The 18,660-nt window shown below is 52.3% G+C and overlaps 1 protein-coding gene across 1 annotated transcript; it reads left to right on the top strand.

Moving 5' to 3' along the window:
- Window positions 1-748: 748 nt before the first annotated feature.
- Window positions 749-8,982, top strand: PLA2G5 (phospholipase A2 group V). The gene is given in 6 exon segments (XM_038531769.1): window positions 749-1,212; window positions 3,681-3,730; window positions 5,262-5,406; window positions 7,585-7,691; window positions 8,426-8,517; window positions 8,519-8,982. Coding segments are annotated over 6 exon segments (888 nt in total). The 5' UTR covers window positions 749-751; the 3' UTR covers window positions 8,552-8,982.
- The last annotated feature ends 9,678 nt before the right edge of the window (window positions 8,983-18,660 follow it).

Genomic DNA, 18,660 nt, shown 5'->3' with positions numbered 1-18,660 from the left:
TGCAGGAATTCCGTAAGGAGTTCAGGTGCCAAAAGGGAGGAGCCAGCTCCAGGGACATTTCACAACATCCCCAGAGTGGGGCTTCACGGGCTCCAGGGTCTCCCCACCCCAGGAACCCGGCAGCGTGGACGGAGAGGGTTGGCAGGTGAGGAACAACAGGAAGAGGGCGAGGACAGAGTTGGGGGGGGCCACCTGGCTGCCCCAGAGTCGAGCCCAACGGAGGAGCCGTGGGCTGGAGGGCTCGATAGAGACACGCAGTGGCAGGGGGAGGGGGGCTGCCCTGGAGGGGGATTCCAGCTCTCCGGTCCCTGGTGGGGAACCCTGGACCATGGGTGGCCCAGGCCAGACCCTCCTCTGTGTCTCTCCTGGAACTCACCCGAGGAACTGTGACACGCTCAGGGAATCGCTGCTTTAGAACACAGAGAGGCAGAGAGTCCCCTGGGGTCTCGGGGGGAGAAGCAGGGCTCCTATGTGAGACATCGGACGCCTGGAGGCGGCCCAGGCAGGACGTGGGAGGCGGGCAGAGAGGCCTTTAAAACCCGTGGGCCCAGCGCCTGCCTCTCCTGCAGCGGGGCGGAGAGAAGGGCTCCCTGGTGAGGAACCGCATCTGGGGACTGCCTGGCTTGGAGGTGTGGGGGTGTGCAGGGTGCAGGGAGGGAGAGGGGCTGGGAGAGGAGGCCCCTGACCCCCCCAGAGCCTCCCCCCCAGATGGAGGGGAGGTCTCTCGTGTGCCTGTTGTGCAGCGGGCTTGATGCTGTCCGTCCCCTGTGGCCGGAGATCTGACCTGGGGGTCCTGGAGCATGGAGGCGGGGGGGGGGGGGCTCTGTCCCTCCAGGGACCCAGCCACTCCTGGCCCCCACTCTTTCATGCTTCCGTTAGGCTGTCTGTCTCCACTCTCTCCACCTCCCATGACCTCAGCCACCACTTTACTCCAAAATTATCTCGCCGCCGTGCTCATTGCCCTCTGTGGTTGCTTGATAAAAATAGCCAATCCCACATCCTTCTCCTGGGGGCCGGCTCTGAGCTCCACCGATGGGCCACTTTCCAGCCCCTAAGTTGGCTGTGTCCCTGCTTCTGTCACCTCCTCGCTGAGACCTCTCTGCAATCTTTCTCGGAGCCCCCTTCCATGGGGCCTCATGCTGTTCCCTGCACCGACGGCCCCGGCCCAAGGTGCTCAGAAATGCGCCTGGGATTTTGGTTCGATTCAGGCAGGTACGGTAAGGCCAGGAGCTGGTTGCCATGGAGAAGACAGTCTGTGACTTACAGTTTCTGGGAGAAGGGGACACGCCACACATGTGGGGTCACACCGTGCGGGGCCACACGGGGAAGCACCGGGGTTGTTGATCCGGAGGTGGAAGAAACGAGAGCCAAACTGTGCCCGGAGCCTCTCTTGTGTTTTCTGTGGGAAAGGCCAGGCAGGGGGCAAACATCTTGGGCCTGACCAGCTCGGAGGATTTCCGCAGACTCCAGGCTGCAGGGGTGGTGGGTCCCTAGGTCCCTAGCAGTCTGCTTCTGGCCCTGGGGTGATTTAGGGCAGGGGAGAGATTGGCTGGGAGCAGGAGAGTTAGACAGGGGGTTGGGGGGCAAGTTCGGGACTGGCTGGTTTGCACATAAGAAAGCCTTGTCCCTGGGGAGTTTTGTTATCGCTAGGAATTAGCTACTCCTGGGAGGGGCTGTGTCTTCCCAGCACCCCCCTCAAAGGTCCCCATGGGACATCAAAGTCTCATCAAATACGGAAAAGGTACCCCACGAATAGTACACAGGGGCTGGCAGTGGAGCAGAGTAGGTCCGCAGCCCTGGGCTGCACAGTTGGGCAGCTCACCTCCCCTTCCTCAGTTTCTCCATCTGTGAGATCAACAACTACCCTCCCCTCGTTCAACAAATGAGTATGGAAGGGACAGACACGGTAGCAGCAGGTCTAACAACCGCCACCTGCCAGGGTGCCCGGCAGGCTTACAGAGACAGGGGACAGATCCTGGCACACTGCGGGTGCCCGGGCTTGGCGGCTGGCCTCTTCCTCCTGTTGTGGCTCTGAGAAGAGGCCGGGGATGACCGGTGTGGAAGGGGTAGGGTCTGGAGCCATGTCCCCTGGTCGGTTGGAGCCCCCGAGGCGAGGCCACGGGTGGACAGAACCCTCAGGAATGTTCTTGGAACTCAGAGGAGCTGCTGGACAAAGGGCAGGCACGGAGAGGCCCGCCCGCAGCCGGAGCCCCGGGGAGCGGAGGTGTTGTGCTTGGAGCCAGGGCCCGGGGGTGCCAGGGGCTCGGGGCAGAGCGTCGCACGAGTGACCACTGAACCCAGGGATCAGAGACAGCCGGGCACCGACGGGGGAACCTTGGCAGACCATCAGCCGCTGAGCAGCTGTGGATAAACACGGACCTTGGGATCCAGAGAGGGAAGGGAAGCAGACAGCACCGGTAAGGAACCCCCGAGAGGCCAAGTTAGAATCAGGCGCTGGCCCAAGCCGCATGGAATTTCCTCTGCCTCCTGGGTGTGATTTTTCGGGAGTCAAGGCCGGTGATTCATGTGTTTGCCGAAGGCAGGTGCTGGAGAGGGAAGCTGGGGTCTCCAGGCCCGCGGAGTAGAGCTCCGAGGCTCAAAGGCAAGTCACCCCTCAGAGAAGGGAGGCTGTGCTGGGCAGGTGAGAGGTGCACAGGCCTGGGGTTGAACCCTTCCTCCACTTCTTACAAGCTGCCTGGCTTCTGGCAAGTTCCATGAGGTCTTTGATCCTCCATTTCTCTGCTGGGAAAAATGGGAGCAGTGATATCTACTCTTGGGAGCCCTCATGAATACCCAGGGTTGACTTATTCTTTACGTAGACACAGTACTTGGAGCTCATAGAAATGTTTTAAATCTAATTGTTTTAGAATCAGGGGAAAAAAATGAATAGAATCGTAATGGATATATCATACTACATCCCGCCTGGATCATATTTGTTTCCATACCAACACAGTTGTAAGATATAACTTAAAATAATTTTTTTTTTTTGGAGGAAGGGGCCCATGAAGGCGAAAGTGCCCGGGACCCACAAAGCCACAGCAAGGCCCTGAAGGCTGCTTACATGGGGCTGCTGGTGCTTCCTTCCGGAGGCCCCACTCCGGGCCAGGCCCTACTCTCGGTGCTGGGACAGAGGGGTGAAGCCGCCTCGCTTCTGGCACCCCCTCCCCCCCCAGACACCAGCAGGTCAAACATCCTTGACAACCGGCAGCCAGGGCCGAGAGATGAAAGAACAGAGGACTTAGCATCATCTGCTTCCCTCTGCCTCCCACCCTGACCCCATCACTCCCTCCATCCTGGCTTCTTTCCTCCCTACTTGGTCCTTGCGTCCTTCATTAAGGGCCACGTCCAGCTTGTGTCAATTCCTGCCTGTCGCCTGTGCCACCAAATCTCCATTAGGAAACCTCTGCCTATTTTAGCCATTGCCTGCGGAGGGGGCAGTTGTGCTGGGGCATCTGTGGTGGGAAAGTCCACTCCTGCCTCTACTGGGGACCATACCCCACGAGTGCTCTTTGGCTCCAAGGGACCCCCCAGGATCAACTCCTTGAGGTTTTTGCCCCTTTTCCAACTAAGGTCGCCTTTGTGCTGCCCAACAGGAGAGGGTGAGGCCTGGCGGGAACCCAGGGGTGGGGTCCGGATGCGTCTCCTGAGAGGCATGTCATGGGATGCATTTTCTCTTCCAGAACCCTGGAGATGAACGGCCTTCTCACACTGGCTTGGTTACTGGCTTGTTGTAAGTGCTGGTCCCATGACCTCTGAACTTGTGACCTTCTATCCCCAGGAACAGTAGAGTAGTGGAAAGGAGGCTAGTCTTGGAGGTTGTTGAGACTTGATCTTGAATCTCGGCTCTGCACTTCCTATGTGGGCATCAGCAAGAGCCTTTGCCTCTCTGAGCCTCTGTCTCCTCATCTGTGACACGGGATGACATTTAGCCAACTGGTGGGGCTGTGGCATGATTTTAGATGGTGATAGGTAGAGAGGTGATTGTGTGACGTGGACCAAATGTGGCTTGCAAATGTGAGAAGCATATTTTTTACTTTGGTGCAAAACAAAACAAAATGAGGCCCAAATGAAAAACTAGACCCTCATAAGTAACTATTCCATCCCGTGGTTCCTGGGTCATTCTCTGCTGAGGCTGGCCTGGGTCTTCTTTTCTTTTTTTCTTTTCTTTTCTTTTCTTTTCTTTTCTTTCTTTTTCTTTTTCTTTTTCTTTTTCTTTTTCTTTTTCTTTTTCTTTTCTTTTCTTTTCTTTTCTTTCTTTTCTTTTCTTTTCTTTTCTTTCTTTCTTTTCCTTCCTTTTAAAAAAGATTTTATTTATTTATTCATGAGAGACACAGAGAGAGGCAGAGACACAGGCAGAGGGAGAAGCAGGCTCCCTGTGGGGAGCCTGATGTGGGAGTCGATCCCAGGACCCTTGGATCATGCCCTGAGCCAAAGGCAGGTGCTCAACCACTGAGCCACCCAGGCATCCCTGGCCTGGGTTTTCAACACACGCCCTACCTGCTGCCATCTCCCAGCTGGAGGTAAATGCACAGCACAGGGGAGCCCCATGACCGTGTACACAACCCCCAACAGCTGTCCTAATCTCTGATGTCTTGCCAGATCCCTGAGACTCACCGAGGGTGGGAAGCCTAGTGGGAGGAGGGAGTCCCTGGCTCCCTGTGAAACCCTGAACCTTTCCTTCCAAACTATTGTCTCCCAATCTGGAAGGTGAGGTAGCTGGCTTCTATGATCTGGGAGGATCCCACCCTGCTAAAGGTTCTGGGCCTGATGTTCTAGATGGTGTTATTTGCGGGGAGGGAGGTGCCCATCGTCAGGAGAGACAGGAAGCACCTGTCTGCCTGCTTCCTACAGCTACCATATTAATTACACTTAATATTTCTCAGTCATTCACTATGTGTCTGCCGCTTGTGCTCAAAATTCACACATGTCCTCTCATTTTAACCCTCAGAATAGCTCCAAAATGTAGGCACTCACTTTAGCCTCTCACCCCCATTTGCAGACGAAGAGGCAGGAGGCTTTAAGAGATGAAGTGACACATTGTGCTGAGAATGAGCAGCAGAGGCAGGATTTGAACCCATGTTCTCACATTCTCCGAGTCCAGACTTGTAGCTCTTCTGCATGCCCTCCCCTTTCTCGGTCCTGTCCCACTAATGGGGAGAATAAGGAGGAGACACCCGGGTTTCCGCAAGCCGCAGGGCAGGAGAAGGGGCAGGTTCATGTGGGGCAAGTGTGTTCACCCAGAGCCGTGGTCTGCCTTCCAGGTGTGCGTGCTGTGCCAGGAGGCTTGCTGGACCTCAAGTCTATGATTGAGAAGGTGACTGGGAAGAGCGCCCTGACGAACTATGGCTTCTATGGCTGCTACTGTGGCTGGGGCGGTCGGGGGACCCCCAAAGATGGCACCGATTGGTGAGCTGGTCATCATGATTATCCTTTGCACTCAGCCTCTGCACCCGCATTATCTCACATAATTCCGCGTCAGTTCTGGAAGAGGAGTATCAAAGTGCCACTTTATTGGCAAGAAAACTGCGTGCCAGGGAGGTTAGCTGACTTGCTCAAGAGACATCTAGTAACTTCTCAGTAACCTAATGTGTCAGTTGTTCTATTGCTACATAACACATCACCCCAAAATGTAATGGCTTAGAGTGAGCATGATCATTTATTTTGCTCAGAATTGGCCCTTTGGGTAGGGCTTGGCAGGATGGCTTGTCCCTGCCCCCCACCCCCCCACCCCTACCCCTGGCTTCAACTTGGGCAGCTTGAATGAGGCCGGACCATCCAGTTTCCAGATGGCTCACTCTCGTGGCTGGCTGCTGGCTGGAAGCTCAGCTGAGGCTAGAGAGGGGTTGGGGGGCTCGGTTCCTCTCACTTAGGCCTCTCCAAGGCTGTTGGGACTTCCCCACAGCACAGTGACTGCTGGATTCCCTAAGAGTGAGTGTCCCAAGGTTGCAGGGCAAAAGGGTCTAGCCTCAGAAATTCTATGGTGTCACTTGGTGGAGGCAGTCACAAAGGCATTGAGAGGAAAGGGACCTAGATTCCATTTCTTGATTGGGAAGTGTCAAAGTTCTAGAACATGTGAGCAAAAGAGATTGTACTTTGGGAAATTCTGAGATACCTGATGTGGATAATGGAATGGGGCCATGAGGCAAGTGGATGGGAGATGGCGGGAGCCAAGTTTTCCACTGCTGGAAGGGGAGTTCTCTCCCTGCGGTGATGGATTAGAGGTGGAGATGTCAGTATGAACTCTTGTTTAGCTTAATATAGAGGCAGGTAGTTACATACAGAAATAGGTACAGATGTATTTACTAACACGGGTTAATATGGACACAGTTTTTGCTCTCTCAGCTGAGAGGACCTAGAAGAAACAACATCCAGGAGCAATAAGCAACTTCCAGTGCCCAGATCTGGTCTCTAACACCATTCTCCAAAACAATGAACCAAGGCTCCTTGGAGACATGGCTGATTCTAGGACCAGGACAGAAAATATATAGGAGGAGCCTGGAGTTTCATGTGAGCCCAAAAGATAAGGAAGTATTCAAAAGAACCACCTCCCGCATAGATAGGGATAGGTCAGGGAGCACAAGAGCCAACTGGAAGGGCTCCCAGTGGCCAAAGCTAGAGTGATTAGAGCAGCAAGATAAACCCATAGCCCCAGTCTTATCATGAGAAAAACATCAGACAAATCCCATAGAGAGCCATCCTACAAAATACGAGCCCGGCTCTCCTCAAAACTGTCAAGGTCATCAAAAACAAGGAAAATGTGAGATACTGTCACAGCCAAGAGGAGACTAAAGAGACTTGACAACTAAGTGTAATGAGGTGTCCTGGATAGGATCCTTAAATAGAAAAGGACATTAAGTAAAAACTAAGCAAATCTAAATAAACTAGGGACTTTTTACAATTAAGGAATCAATAGTGGTGCATCATGATTTAGCTGATTAGTTATTTAATCTATGATATCAATATCAGGTTTGTTAATTGTAACACCTAATAGAAGATGTTGATAATGGGAAAAACTGGGTGTGGGGTACAAAGGAACACTCTATACCACTTCTCTATTTTTCTATAAATCAACTTTTAAAAAGTGCCATCTTCCACACCTAACACACTGGAAGTTTATTTTTTGCTCACATCACAGTTCCTTGTGACTCACATATTAATGTCCGGACCCAGGTTCCTTCCATCTTGTGGCTCTGCCATCCCCTGTGCCCTCAGAGTCTTCTGCTGGGTCATCTCCATCTACCTGAGAGACAGGGAATGAGAGAAAGAAGAGGACAGTGTGGGAGGGTTTCATGGGTAGGTCTGGAAGTGGTGGACATCACTTCTGACCATTATGCCCCCGCCAGAACCTAGTTGTGTGGCCACAGCCACTCACAAGTGAGGCTGGGAAAAGTAGGCTCACAGTGACCCCGAGGGAGAGAGCAGGTGAGTGAACCACTAGCCAGTGGCAGGGGCCCCAGCGGAAGAGCAGAGAAGTGCTCAACCATACCCCTAGATTCTCTCTTTGCCAGAGCGCACCCACCTAGCTGCCCCCCGCTAATGTGACGTGCCCCTTCCGTCCAGGATCTACATCTCTTGCGTTGGCAGGTGCTGTTGGGTGCATGATCGCTGCTACGGGTGGCTGGAGGAGAAAGGCTGCCACATCCGGACACAGTCCTACAAATACAGATTTGCACAGGGACTGGTCACCTGTGGTAAGGCTGGGGCTTCCCCTTCAGGCCACTGATAGAGCCTGGGTCTTTGCTGGTTCTGAGCTCAGCTGTCCCCGGGGTCAGCCGGCCCGGCCCATATCTGGGAGGGCAGAGCTGGGGGCAGGAGGGGCAGCAGGGGCAGGATTATCGTGGGTATATCTGACCTCTGGGGAAGGGCTGAAACCTCGCAGGCGGAGCATTCCCCAGGTGCCAAATGCTTTGCATGCTTCCTCTCACTTGCTCCCCCAAATACCTTTTGGAGTGTGTTCGTTCTTCCCATTTTACGAGTGAGGAAACTAGAATTCAGAGCCTTGCCAGCGCGCACGGCTAGAGCTGGGATTCAAGCTCAGGTCCGTCTGAGTTCGCGAAACTCCTTCTGGGGACCGTGTCTCCTCCTTGAGGACTGGACTTCCTCCCTGGCAGAGGCTGTCTCCACCGTCAGAGTGGGAATGTCCAAAGGGAGAGAACGTGTCTCTACCGTCAGACTGGGTGGGAACTCCCAGAGGGCAGGGGCTGTGCTCCCTGGGTCGAAAACTTGTCCCGGGGCAGCAGCTAGGCCGCTTCCATCAGATCGTGCATTTCCCAGTGTGGAAGCTGTGCCTCCCTCATCGGACGGAGAGCCTCCCGGGGCAGGACGCAGACCGGGGAGTCTGCTGAGGATAGAAGCAAGCCCAGGAGGCAGTGTTGGTGGAGCCCCCGTTCCCCTTCTCATTGTGCCTTTGGTGTCCTGTTTGCAGAATATGGGCCCCTCTGCCAGATGCAGCTCTGCACCTGTGACCGGAAGCTCGTCTACTGCCTCAAGAGGAACCTAAGAAGCTACAACCCTCGACTACCAATACTTCCCCAACATCCTCTGCTCCTAGTCGCCCTCAGGGAGCTCTTACTTGACCAGGACTTTTGCCCCCTTCTCCTACAACACAGAGCCCACTGACTCTGCTGGGTTCCTGCGAGAGGCCCCCAGTCTTGGCCACGGGGCTTGGGGGAGTCCCCTGGCCACACTTCACACTCCGCAGAGTTCCAGGAGAGTGACTCTGCTCGTAGGACCTGGTAAGGTCAGGGTCCCTGACCCCGACTCATGAAGTCGGCCCCTCTGATGCAGGGAGCTCGCCCCTAGCTCCAGGCCAGCTGTCCGCCCTTGGCCCCAAAGACAGCGCTCCTTCTCCAGGAAGATGCATTTACTTTTCAGTTTCAGCAGTCAGATTAGCCCTATACCCTCTAGAGAATTTTTACTCAAGGTAAAAGCAACATGAACCCCATATAGATATTAAATAAAATCTCTTCTTAAATAAAACCACATGGGCACTTGTCTCTGCTCTTGGGGATTGCCTTGCACCCCTTCTTCCTCTGCCACTGGGGCACTGGACCCAAAGGTACCGGAGACTCTCAGGAATAGAAGGTGAGGATTCATAAATAGAAGGTTTTCTGGGATCCAAGCCTTCTTTAGGGTTCATCTTATTACACCATGGGGTCCTCTCTGGCCAAGCACTGGGTTCCATTCTTCCTTGAGGAGGTGAGGAGAAGATGCTTGGCAATCATGCCAGCTTGGGCTTCCGGGCCAGAGAGGGCTGCGTTCAAATCCCAGCACCAGCTTCTCTAGACGCCTGGTCTCGGGCTTGTTGCTGAACCTCTGTGACTTCCAGTTTCCTTAAAAAGGAAACCAGAATGTTTCTTGCAATGTAGAGTGGGTAATCTGGAGGTCATCTTGCTGCTGACACGGGCATGCTGAGGTTCTGGAATTCCGCAGAGCAGGACATTTTTTTAAAAAAATAGGGTTCAGCGGAAGGGTTTATTTTTACCACGTAAGGATTCTAAAAAACCCACCTCATCTATCAATTCATAAAATAAAGGGTGATCTAATACCAAGACTGTGGGAAGAAAGCACACATTCTGAAACAAAGGAGAGTCCTTTCCAAGAAAGGACCTTTGGCTTCCTTATGCGGACAAACCCCAAAATAACCACATGATAAATGGGATCTATATTTAAAAAAAACTCCCAACACTGAACATTTTTCAAAATAAAATGTAATTTTATGAGACGACTCTGAATGTACTAGTGCCTTAGAAAAGTGATACCGACTTGAGTCTATTTGACTGTGTTGCATAGAATGGAGCTCATGTGTCCCATTTACTCTTCAAAAAAAAATTTTTTTTTTTAATCAAAACCGTTCCCCAAGTCCAATGTGAAATAAGCACACAGGAGAGTCAGAAGCTTCACTTTGATGCCATTTCTCCCCAGTTAAAGTTCCTGAATGATGGAGAAGAGACCCCAGCCCTGTCAGGGGCAGGTGGCGGGCAGGGGTTGTCTTGCCGCTGGGGTTCTGCAGGAGGGGCTGCGTGCAGGCTGTGCTCTCCGGGCGTCCCAGTCCAGGGCACCTGCATTCAGACAGGCACAGGCAGGCATTTGTGGACAAGGGAAGCTTCGAGGTTACAAAAGCAACAGCACAGGCTGAGATGGGCTTGAGCTGGAGGGGCCTCTGGGGAACTTTTATTTATCTACCAGGAAATGGAGGTGCAGAGAGGTTGGGAGATTTTCCCAAAGCCACACAGCACAGCAATAGCAGAAGTTAGAGGTAGATCTCAGATCCGGGTTCTAAACCCTGGGCCCTGACTACCAGCCCATTGTCTTCAGCTCCAGTGCACGTAGAGAGGAAACAGAAGCTGGGGTAGTTTGGGAGTTCATCCATAATAGGGGTTTTCAGGAGGATCCCCTGGATTCCACCTGAGGGCCAGGTTCCTCTCTGCTCTAACTGCCTTGGATAGCAGAGGCCGTCTCCGGCTTGTTAGTCTGGCAGGGGCTCTGGCTTCATCCTCTGTAGAGGGGGACCCCACTGAGGTCCTCCACGGAGGCTGCCCTGGACCCCTGTCATGGCAGTGAACAGCTCTGGGGAAATGATGAAATCCAGGAATCGCCAAAACCCAGGAGGAGGTGGTCTCTTTGACTCTGTTATTTGACCAACTCTTGGGTGACAAGAGACCCATCAGGGGGCTCATCTCTCGAAATTGCATGGTCCCCCAAGGGGTGCACTGTCCTGGATCTGTCATGTGTCCTTTAGCTACAAGGAAATTGCATTTCCCAGAAATTCCATCCCCGCAGAATTCCAGGCTGGTGTGGGTCTCCGGAGACGTTTGCATGAGATGCGGAAGCAGATGTGGAGTAGGAGTGGTGGGATTTTTACAAGCAGGGTTGGAGCGGGGCATGAGAGGCTGTCGCGGGTGATGCGTGTGGGCCCTTATCTGCTGGCTCACCGTGTGGGTGTTGGGGAGCACCCGAGCCACAGCCACTCCAGGTCCTGCCAGGCCACCTGTTTCGGCTCCTTCCGTTGGAGGTGATGAGATGGTTAAGGGCATTCTGGGCTGATCCTCGTGGGTTCCACTCATCCCTGCCAGTCCAATTGCCCTGTCGCTTGGGCCACAGGATTTCAGGCAGCAGCACCAGCAGAAAAAGAAACAGCATCTCACAGAATGCTTGCCTTTTTTTTTTTTTTTTTTTTTTTAACTGGCTTCCACAATCATGGAAGCCAAATCCACACAAAAATCCCTTATTTTAGGGCAGCCCGGGTGGCTCAGCAGTTTAGTGCTGCCTTCGGCCCAGGGCGGGATCCTAGAGTCCCAGGATCGAGTCCCACGTCGGGCTCCCTGCATGAGGCCTGCTTCTCCCTCTGCCTGTGTCTCCCTCTCTCTCTCTCTCTCTGTGTCTCTCATGAATAAATAAAATTAAAAAAAAAAGTCCCTTATTTTATATGTTGGGATCTCCTAGCAGTTCCGAGGCTCCGATCAAACCCTGATTGATAGAGCCGGCTTCCTGGTGCCTACCAGTGTGCTTGGCACACAGCAGGTGCTTCACGAGTGTTTGTTGACTGAATGAGTGACCGGATGGGCAGATGAGTGAACCAGACAGTCCCTGCCTCCAGGGTGTTCACGGACCAGAGTGGAAACAGGCCTGAGGAGCTGGGCAGGAGGAAGGGCAGCACAGCGGCTGCTGGTACAGTCTGGACGAGAGCTGGCTTGTCTTTGTCCCTTTGGCCTCCTGGTCCCTGATGCCTCCCTGGCCTGGCCAGCGCTAAGTGAGGGGACAGGCCTCCTCAGGGGCCAGGGGAGACAGCTCGGTGCCCCAGTGTCTAGCAGGGGCATGGTCTACCTGCATGGCTTTCTCGAAATGAGGTTCCAGCCTGCTGTGTGTGTCCAGAACCTGCTCCGACACAAGGCCAACTTCTGGTCACATGTGCACATCTTCTGGCACTTGCTCCCGGGACCAGCTCGGGAAGGAAACCAGAGTGCTCACCTCTGGGGCAGTCAGAGAGACCCAACCTATCCCACTCAGGTGGCAAGAGCCTCCCTTGGGAGCCTCAGAAATCCCACTGCCTGCTGGAGGCCTCTCAGGATGGTGACAACGCCCTTCCCTGCTTAATTCAGAAAGCCCACGACTATGGCATAACTCAAGTCCTGGTGGAGGTTTGCTGGTCCTCGGTCCATCCTTTCTTTCACATACTCCAACTGTACCTCTACAGGCGCTCCCTTCCTCTAAGGCTTCCAGTGGCTCCCCGTTGCCAAGTTCTTTTTTGTTTTTAAGATTTTATTTATTTATTCATGAGAGATGCAGAGAGAGAGGCAGAGACACAGGCAGAGGGAGAAGCAGGCTCCCTGCCAGGAACCCGATGTGGGACTCGATCCCAGGACCCCGGGATCACGCCCTGAGCCAAAAGCAGACGCTCAACCGCTGAGCCACCCGGGTGCCCCTCATTGCCAAGTTCTTCAGCCTGACGTTCTAGCACTTTCTGCTGCCAGCTGCACTGCCCTTGCACTTGGTCTCCCAATTGTTCCCCACTTCCCCAAACCTCTACTCCTCCTGTCTTGCCTGTGTGTTCCGCTCTGCCTCTCTTCTCGCTGTTTCCTCCCTTCTGGGATGTTGCCCCCTCTCCTTTACCTGTGAGTTGCTTTTTTCCTTATCGGTAATGATGACCGTGAAAGCTACCAGTTACCACCTGCCTGCCACGTGCCAGGGACTCCTCCGGCTTATGTCGCTTTGTCCTCCCAACAGCCCGACAGGCAGGTGTAATTATCCAGCTTAATGGGTGAGCAGATGGAGGCCGAGCATGGAACCTCGGCCACACAACCCGAGAAGGGCAGAGTGGGGACTTGAACCCCTGGGACTGTGCAGATCCAGAGCCTGAACTCACCGGGAGCAGGGTCTGTGCCTCGCTGGCACTGCAGTGACACCAGGGCAGAGACACCAGGGAACAAGCAGGGCTCACATCTGCATCTTCTTGGGAACCACAGCCCAGAGTCAGAATCAGGTCAATACAGAAAACCTGGTTTTGGGGAAGGGGGGCGGCTGGCCACGGAGACTCCCACTGGCTCAGTGAGAACCGACGGCCACAGCCGTGACCCAAAGGCACCGCCGTGCTTCAGATGCCTCCCCAGCACTCAGAGAAGTAGGTGGCTGTAGGTACTCTGTACCCCAAACCATCCAAATACCTGGTCTACGCTGAACTGAGTTAACATTCTATAAATTGGGGAAATGAGAAGTATTGGGAACTAGATATGAGGTTCTGGTCCTGACTTTGCACGCATCTTGGATGACCTTGGGCAGCTCCCTTCCCCTTTTACAAGAGCAGGTTTGGTGGATAATTTCCCCTGTAGCCATGGCCCATGAGTGAGTCATGAAATCAGTTTAGAGGGTTGCATATGACGTGCGTGTGTGTCGTGTGTGTGTGCTTATATGTGTTTATGTATCACAAACAGTAAAGTGCTGCTTCAGCAAATTGTGTCTCTGTTGTGAGTGTGTGTGTGTGTGTGTGTGTGTGTGTGTTGGGGGGGCTAACTGGGTCAAGGCATAAAATCTATTATATTTTGTGGGTTGCTGTCAAGAGGATTTGAGAAGCCATGGCTCGCATGACCTCTCAGGGCCTGCCTGGCCTGCCTGTGCTTAATTGCACAAACCCCCAAAAGGCGCCCTGGGGCCCAGTTCCCCTGGGCCCCCTCCTTCTCCTCAAGCATTAGATCAGAACAGGGCTTCTGGCTGTGGATCTCCAAGCCTGTGATCGGCATCAGTCCTCGAACGTCCTAGAACCAACCACCCAGCAGAGGAACTGGGACACTGAGAGCCAAGCCACGAGTTTTAATCCTGAGGAGCCAGTGTTGAAGAGCTTTGGACCAGACAGGGGCTCAGGTGGTAGCTCTGTGTATTTTTTCGCCCTGTGATTCCAAATCTCCAAGCCTGTTTCTTGGCTGTCAAACGAGCTAATAACACCTTCCTCACTGGGCTGTTGGGAATGTTTGATGATACGATGCACATAAATTACCTGTTGCAGCACCTGACAACAGTAGGCACTCAATAATGGCACCCATTGTGGGAGAGGACCATCAAACCCAAGCCCAAGACTCTAATGGGTGGCTCTAAACACAAGGCCTAGGGGCCGAGGTTGGTGTCCAGGGTGGAAGGTGGCACCAGGTTGGCCCTTGAAGCACTTACCGTGTTGGATGTGGCTGTGGTGACGCTTTGGTTGTGGTGATCCCATGAGGAGCATTGGCGAGCTCTCAGATGGGAGTAGAAGCACCCATAGGTGAGGTAGCACTGGTGGGGAGCCCCAAGCTGGGCCTGGGGCAGCGGGCCGTGCATCCGGTCAGAGGCTGCACATTTTGGCACCTCCAGCCTTTATTTGTGAGGTACCCTGTGCCACCTGTTGACCCACGCCACCAGCTAAATCCCTCCTATCTGCCCAGGCCAGCTGTGTGCTCCCTCCGAGTGACATCTGTCCCAGCGTCCCCACCAGGGGCCATTGTTCCTCTCCGGGCCTCCCATGGAGTACATGTCATGCGTCCACTCAAGTGCTCCCATCAGGGCCTTCCCTGCCCATCAGGGTGAGGCCTGAGGACACAGAATAGCAGCAACAACACAATACAAATCTTTCCCTCAAGCAGCTCAGAGCAGGGAAGGAGACAGGGGCTCCCCACCATGGTAAGAATGAGATGTCCGAGATGGCCGATGAAGGGGTTTCGAGTTGAATCAAGAGGCTACTGTCTAAGCAGGAAGGTGGTGGGTTAGACCGCAGATCTCTGGGTCTGGCACCGACAGCTGTACTCCGTCTCCACCAAAGCCAGCAAAGAGCACTGTGCGCGAAGGCCCCAGTTCGTGCGTGCTCAGGCCTTGGGCAGGTCACCAGGCCTCACCACTGATACAGGGGGACCTTGTGACTCCACCTCAATCTCCTGGTATCGTGCATGTTCTCTGCTGGAATAGAAAGGGTTAAACATTTAGTCCTGGTGGAGCTGGGAAAGCTCTGCCCCAGGGTGCCAGGTGCATCCCAGGACTGCCCTCTAGCCTGGCAGGTAGAAGGGCTGCTTCAGAACTTCCTGTTGCAAATACACATCTTCAGGCTAGATCACAGCTTCTGGTTGAGGACCAGAAATCTGTATTTGTAAACAAGCTCCCGGGATGAGCAAAGCAGTCAGGTGTGGGGACACTGGGAGGCTGCGTGGGTCACAAAAGATGATCAAAGCTTATTTATATCTTGCCTATGTCCGTGGGGATAGCCCGTTGACATTCACAGAGACTCCGTAGACCCATGGTCCTGGCTCTAATTTTATACATTTCTAAATTCAGGGCGGTGCCCCCAGGGGTAAAGGCGTAGGAGGTGTGCCCTCCTAATAAATATGGAATGAATTATATATTACCATCCTGGTCCACCTAACCCATGTCCATTTTATAACTTTCCCTTGGAATGAAACAATTTATTTGAAACATTTTTCATTTTGGGGGGCACCTGGGTGGCTCACTCAGTCTGTTAAGGATCTGACTTTTGATTTCTGCTTAGATCATGGTCTCAGATTCCTGAGATGGGGGGGGAGGGGGGGCTGTGCTCAGCGGGGAGTCTGCTCCAGATTCTTTCTCCTCTCCCTCTGCTCCTCCCCACGCTCTCTTTCTCTCTCAAATAAATAAATCTTTAGAATATTTTTCATGATAGAATATTTTCTTAAAACGTGTTAATTTTAACACATTTCTGTTGTTTAAGCCAAGAACACCCCGGTAACTTTGTTACTGCAAAGGCTCTGCTTATCCAAACTTTCCCCAGGCTCCTCTACGCCTTTGTTTGACTGAGCCCTGTCCCTGAGTCTCGTCCCCAAGGGCAAGAATCTTGCTAAGTCACTTCAGCGAGGATCATGAGAACATTGCTGGGTCTTTAACGTGGCATTTTCCAGATGTAATTAACTGCTTTTTCCTGTCTTGTAGGTTGTCTGTGCTCATAACAATTTAGTAGGCTCCACTTTTGTAAACAGAAATGAAATATTTATGTGTTCTCCTTACCTGCTCCCTCCAACGTTCAGGAACTCGTGTTGAGTATTCTTATTTCCATGGCAATATAACTATTTGCCCGAGTTCACTAAGAATCGGTTCTCCTTGCAACAGATCATCGGTGGAAACATTGATTATATAATCAAGGCTCTGATGGGAATATCTGAGAATGATGTGCATAGGATCAGCTAGGACCAGACAGTTTTAGGGACGTGAGGTTGACTTTCTGGAGCCAAAGCTCACAAAGCCCTCTTGATAAAAATGGTTTGGTACCTGGCTTGCAGGTGAGCAAGGAAGGTCACTTCCTGGCAGACCCAGGGAACGTAGGATATCTTGGGGACCTTGAGAGGAGAGGAAGTCCCCCAATCTATAGATGTACCCAGAGGTGTGCCCTCCTAGCAAATACAGAATTATTTAAGTGGCTTCTTAAGTGTCTAATCTGAAATTCCCAGGTGAAAAGGTTCTAGGAAAGCAAACTCAAAAAGGCCTATGGGGTCAATCTTCATTTTTGCGGCCCTCATGTAAATAATCGTACCAAATCAAATGAGACTGGAATAATTATTTTGTAAATAAGAACAGCCGTACTTTGATTATCTTTGGTCAGAAAGAGGGGTGACTGTAGAGAGAAATTTTGTGTTTTAATGGAAAACTAGAGCCCACCATTGGGGTTCTCCAGTATCTGACTATAATTCTCCAGATGAAAGTTTCTAATCTCCCACCTCCCTGACTCCACATCACTGAGAACTAATACTACCCTTTTCCCGATGCCCCGTAAACAGAAGCTGGCTGACTTGAAATAAGCTTCAGAGAAGTCACCTTCTGATGGCGTCTGCTGTTGTGTGAGCCGCTCAGAAAGTTTACTGGGACACCGATGCCGTCACCAAGGACGTCGAACTGCAAGCCAGCAAGTTTGTTGGGTCACCACTGCTTTCCTCACTCCATCGTGTAGATGCCTCCAGCTCAACATCTAGAAATTTCCCGACTTCCGCCCTCAGAAACTGGGTTCCCAACAACTAATCATTGCCTTCCTATTATTTTCATAGAAATTCCCCCATTCAGTGCCCCACCGCTCGCATTGGCAGCTAGCAAATAGCCACTATGACCAAGTCCCAAGCGGTGGGTTAGCTGATCCTTCATGAACAAAAGGCGACCAAAGGATAAATGGACAAATGGACTCCTGCTGTTCAGAGGAAAGAATGTCTCTTCTTTCCTTGGACAGGAAGAGGGGCTGATGAAAACTCTCCCCAACCAAAATGAGTGAGGTTCCTCTAAGATCTTTTTTGATGCAGCCTCATCCTTAAGAGCAAGAATCCTGTCAAGTAGGTTTAGCCAAAACCCTCACCCTCCATATCTGATAACCCTGATATCTAATCAAATTCCTCACCCCTTGTCATCCTCCAGGTGGTGTTTGATCACCCAGGCCTGCCTCTGGCAAGAATCCTGTTGGGTTGGCTTAGCCACGATCCCCCTCCCTTACCCCTGATGTATCCTCTTAGTGATTTCCCATCCCCACCTGCTCCGTAGATCTACAGCCGTAGATCTACATGTGTCCACGCTGTATTCTGAACTGAGCTCAGTTGTCTCTTGTCTCTCATTGCAATCATTCCTGGTTGGGATCTGCTTTTAACCCTTTAACTACTGCCCAGATCTGGTTTTCCCTTTGACTTAACCGTTTCCTGGAAGATTCCTGGTCCTTGTGGTCATTCCTCTGCACCCAGCAAGGAGCAGGGGGGAAAAGGGAGATGGGTCTTTTTTTTTTTTTTAAGATTGTATTTATTTATTCATGAGACACACACACACACACACACACACACACACAGAGGCAGGGACACAGGCAGAGGGAGAAAGCAGGCTCCATACAGGGAGCCCGATGTGGGACTTGATCCTGGGTCCCAGGATAGGCCCTGGGCCGAAGGTGGTGCTAAACCGCTGAGCCACCGGGGCTGCCCGAGATGGGTCTTTTAGACAGAAAAGTCACTCCTCAAACTCATTGATCCATCAAGACCAAAATGATAGATTGTGGGAATTGGTAAACAACTCATTCATCAAGTCTGAGAGCCCCTGAAGCAGAGAATCTGAAAATTGTTTGGTTGCCATGTCTAAAAACTCTTTGAGTCATCAGTTCTAAACAGCTGATTTAATAAATCTGGAATGTTGCACAATTGGTTTCCTATAAATCAAAGTGAGCCAGCTGCCGGACGCTGAGATTACTCAGGTTTCAAATAAACTTGTTGGTTGTAAACCTTGAACCTCTTATTATCTTCTCTAAGGATCTCTTTATCTTGGGACAGATTTGCTATCACATTGAGCATCCAATCAAAGTTCTAACATGCTTCAGCTTGCAGACTTTCTTTCTATGTAGAATGCTCTGGACCTTTTTAATATTTTATGCTTTTCTGAGTTTCGTCAAATCCATGACCCAATACAGCCTCAAAACATCTCATTTTGCAGAATGGGAAACTGAGAGAGACAGAGAAAAAATGTCCTGCTTGGGGTCCTGCCCACGTTAGTGGTGCCAGGGCTTGAACCGGCCTCTCAGATCCTAAAGTCTGGGGGAATCTCCCCTTCATGGGAATGAGGACCTCTTGGGGGCTGGGACTGGCACTCCTCTATGAGCCCCACTGCCTTGCCTGGTGCCTGACACGATGGAGCAGATCCCAGTGTGGAAAGTATCCTAAG

The sequence above is a fragment of the Canis lupus genome, chromosome 2 (genome assembly GCF_011100685.1).
Source record: "Canis lupus familiaris isolate Mischka breed German Shepherd chromosome 2, alternate assembly UU_Cfam_GSD_1.0, whole genome shotgun sequence".
NCBI lineage: Eukaryota > Metazoa > Chordata > Mammalia > Carnivora > Canidae > Canis > Canis lupus.
The sequence above is the reverse complement of the archived record's forward strand: the minus strand, read 5'-3'. Positions and strand labels throughout refer to the sequence as shown.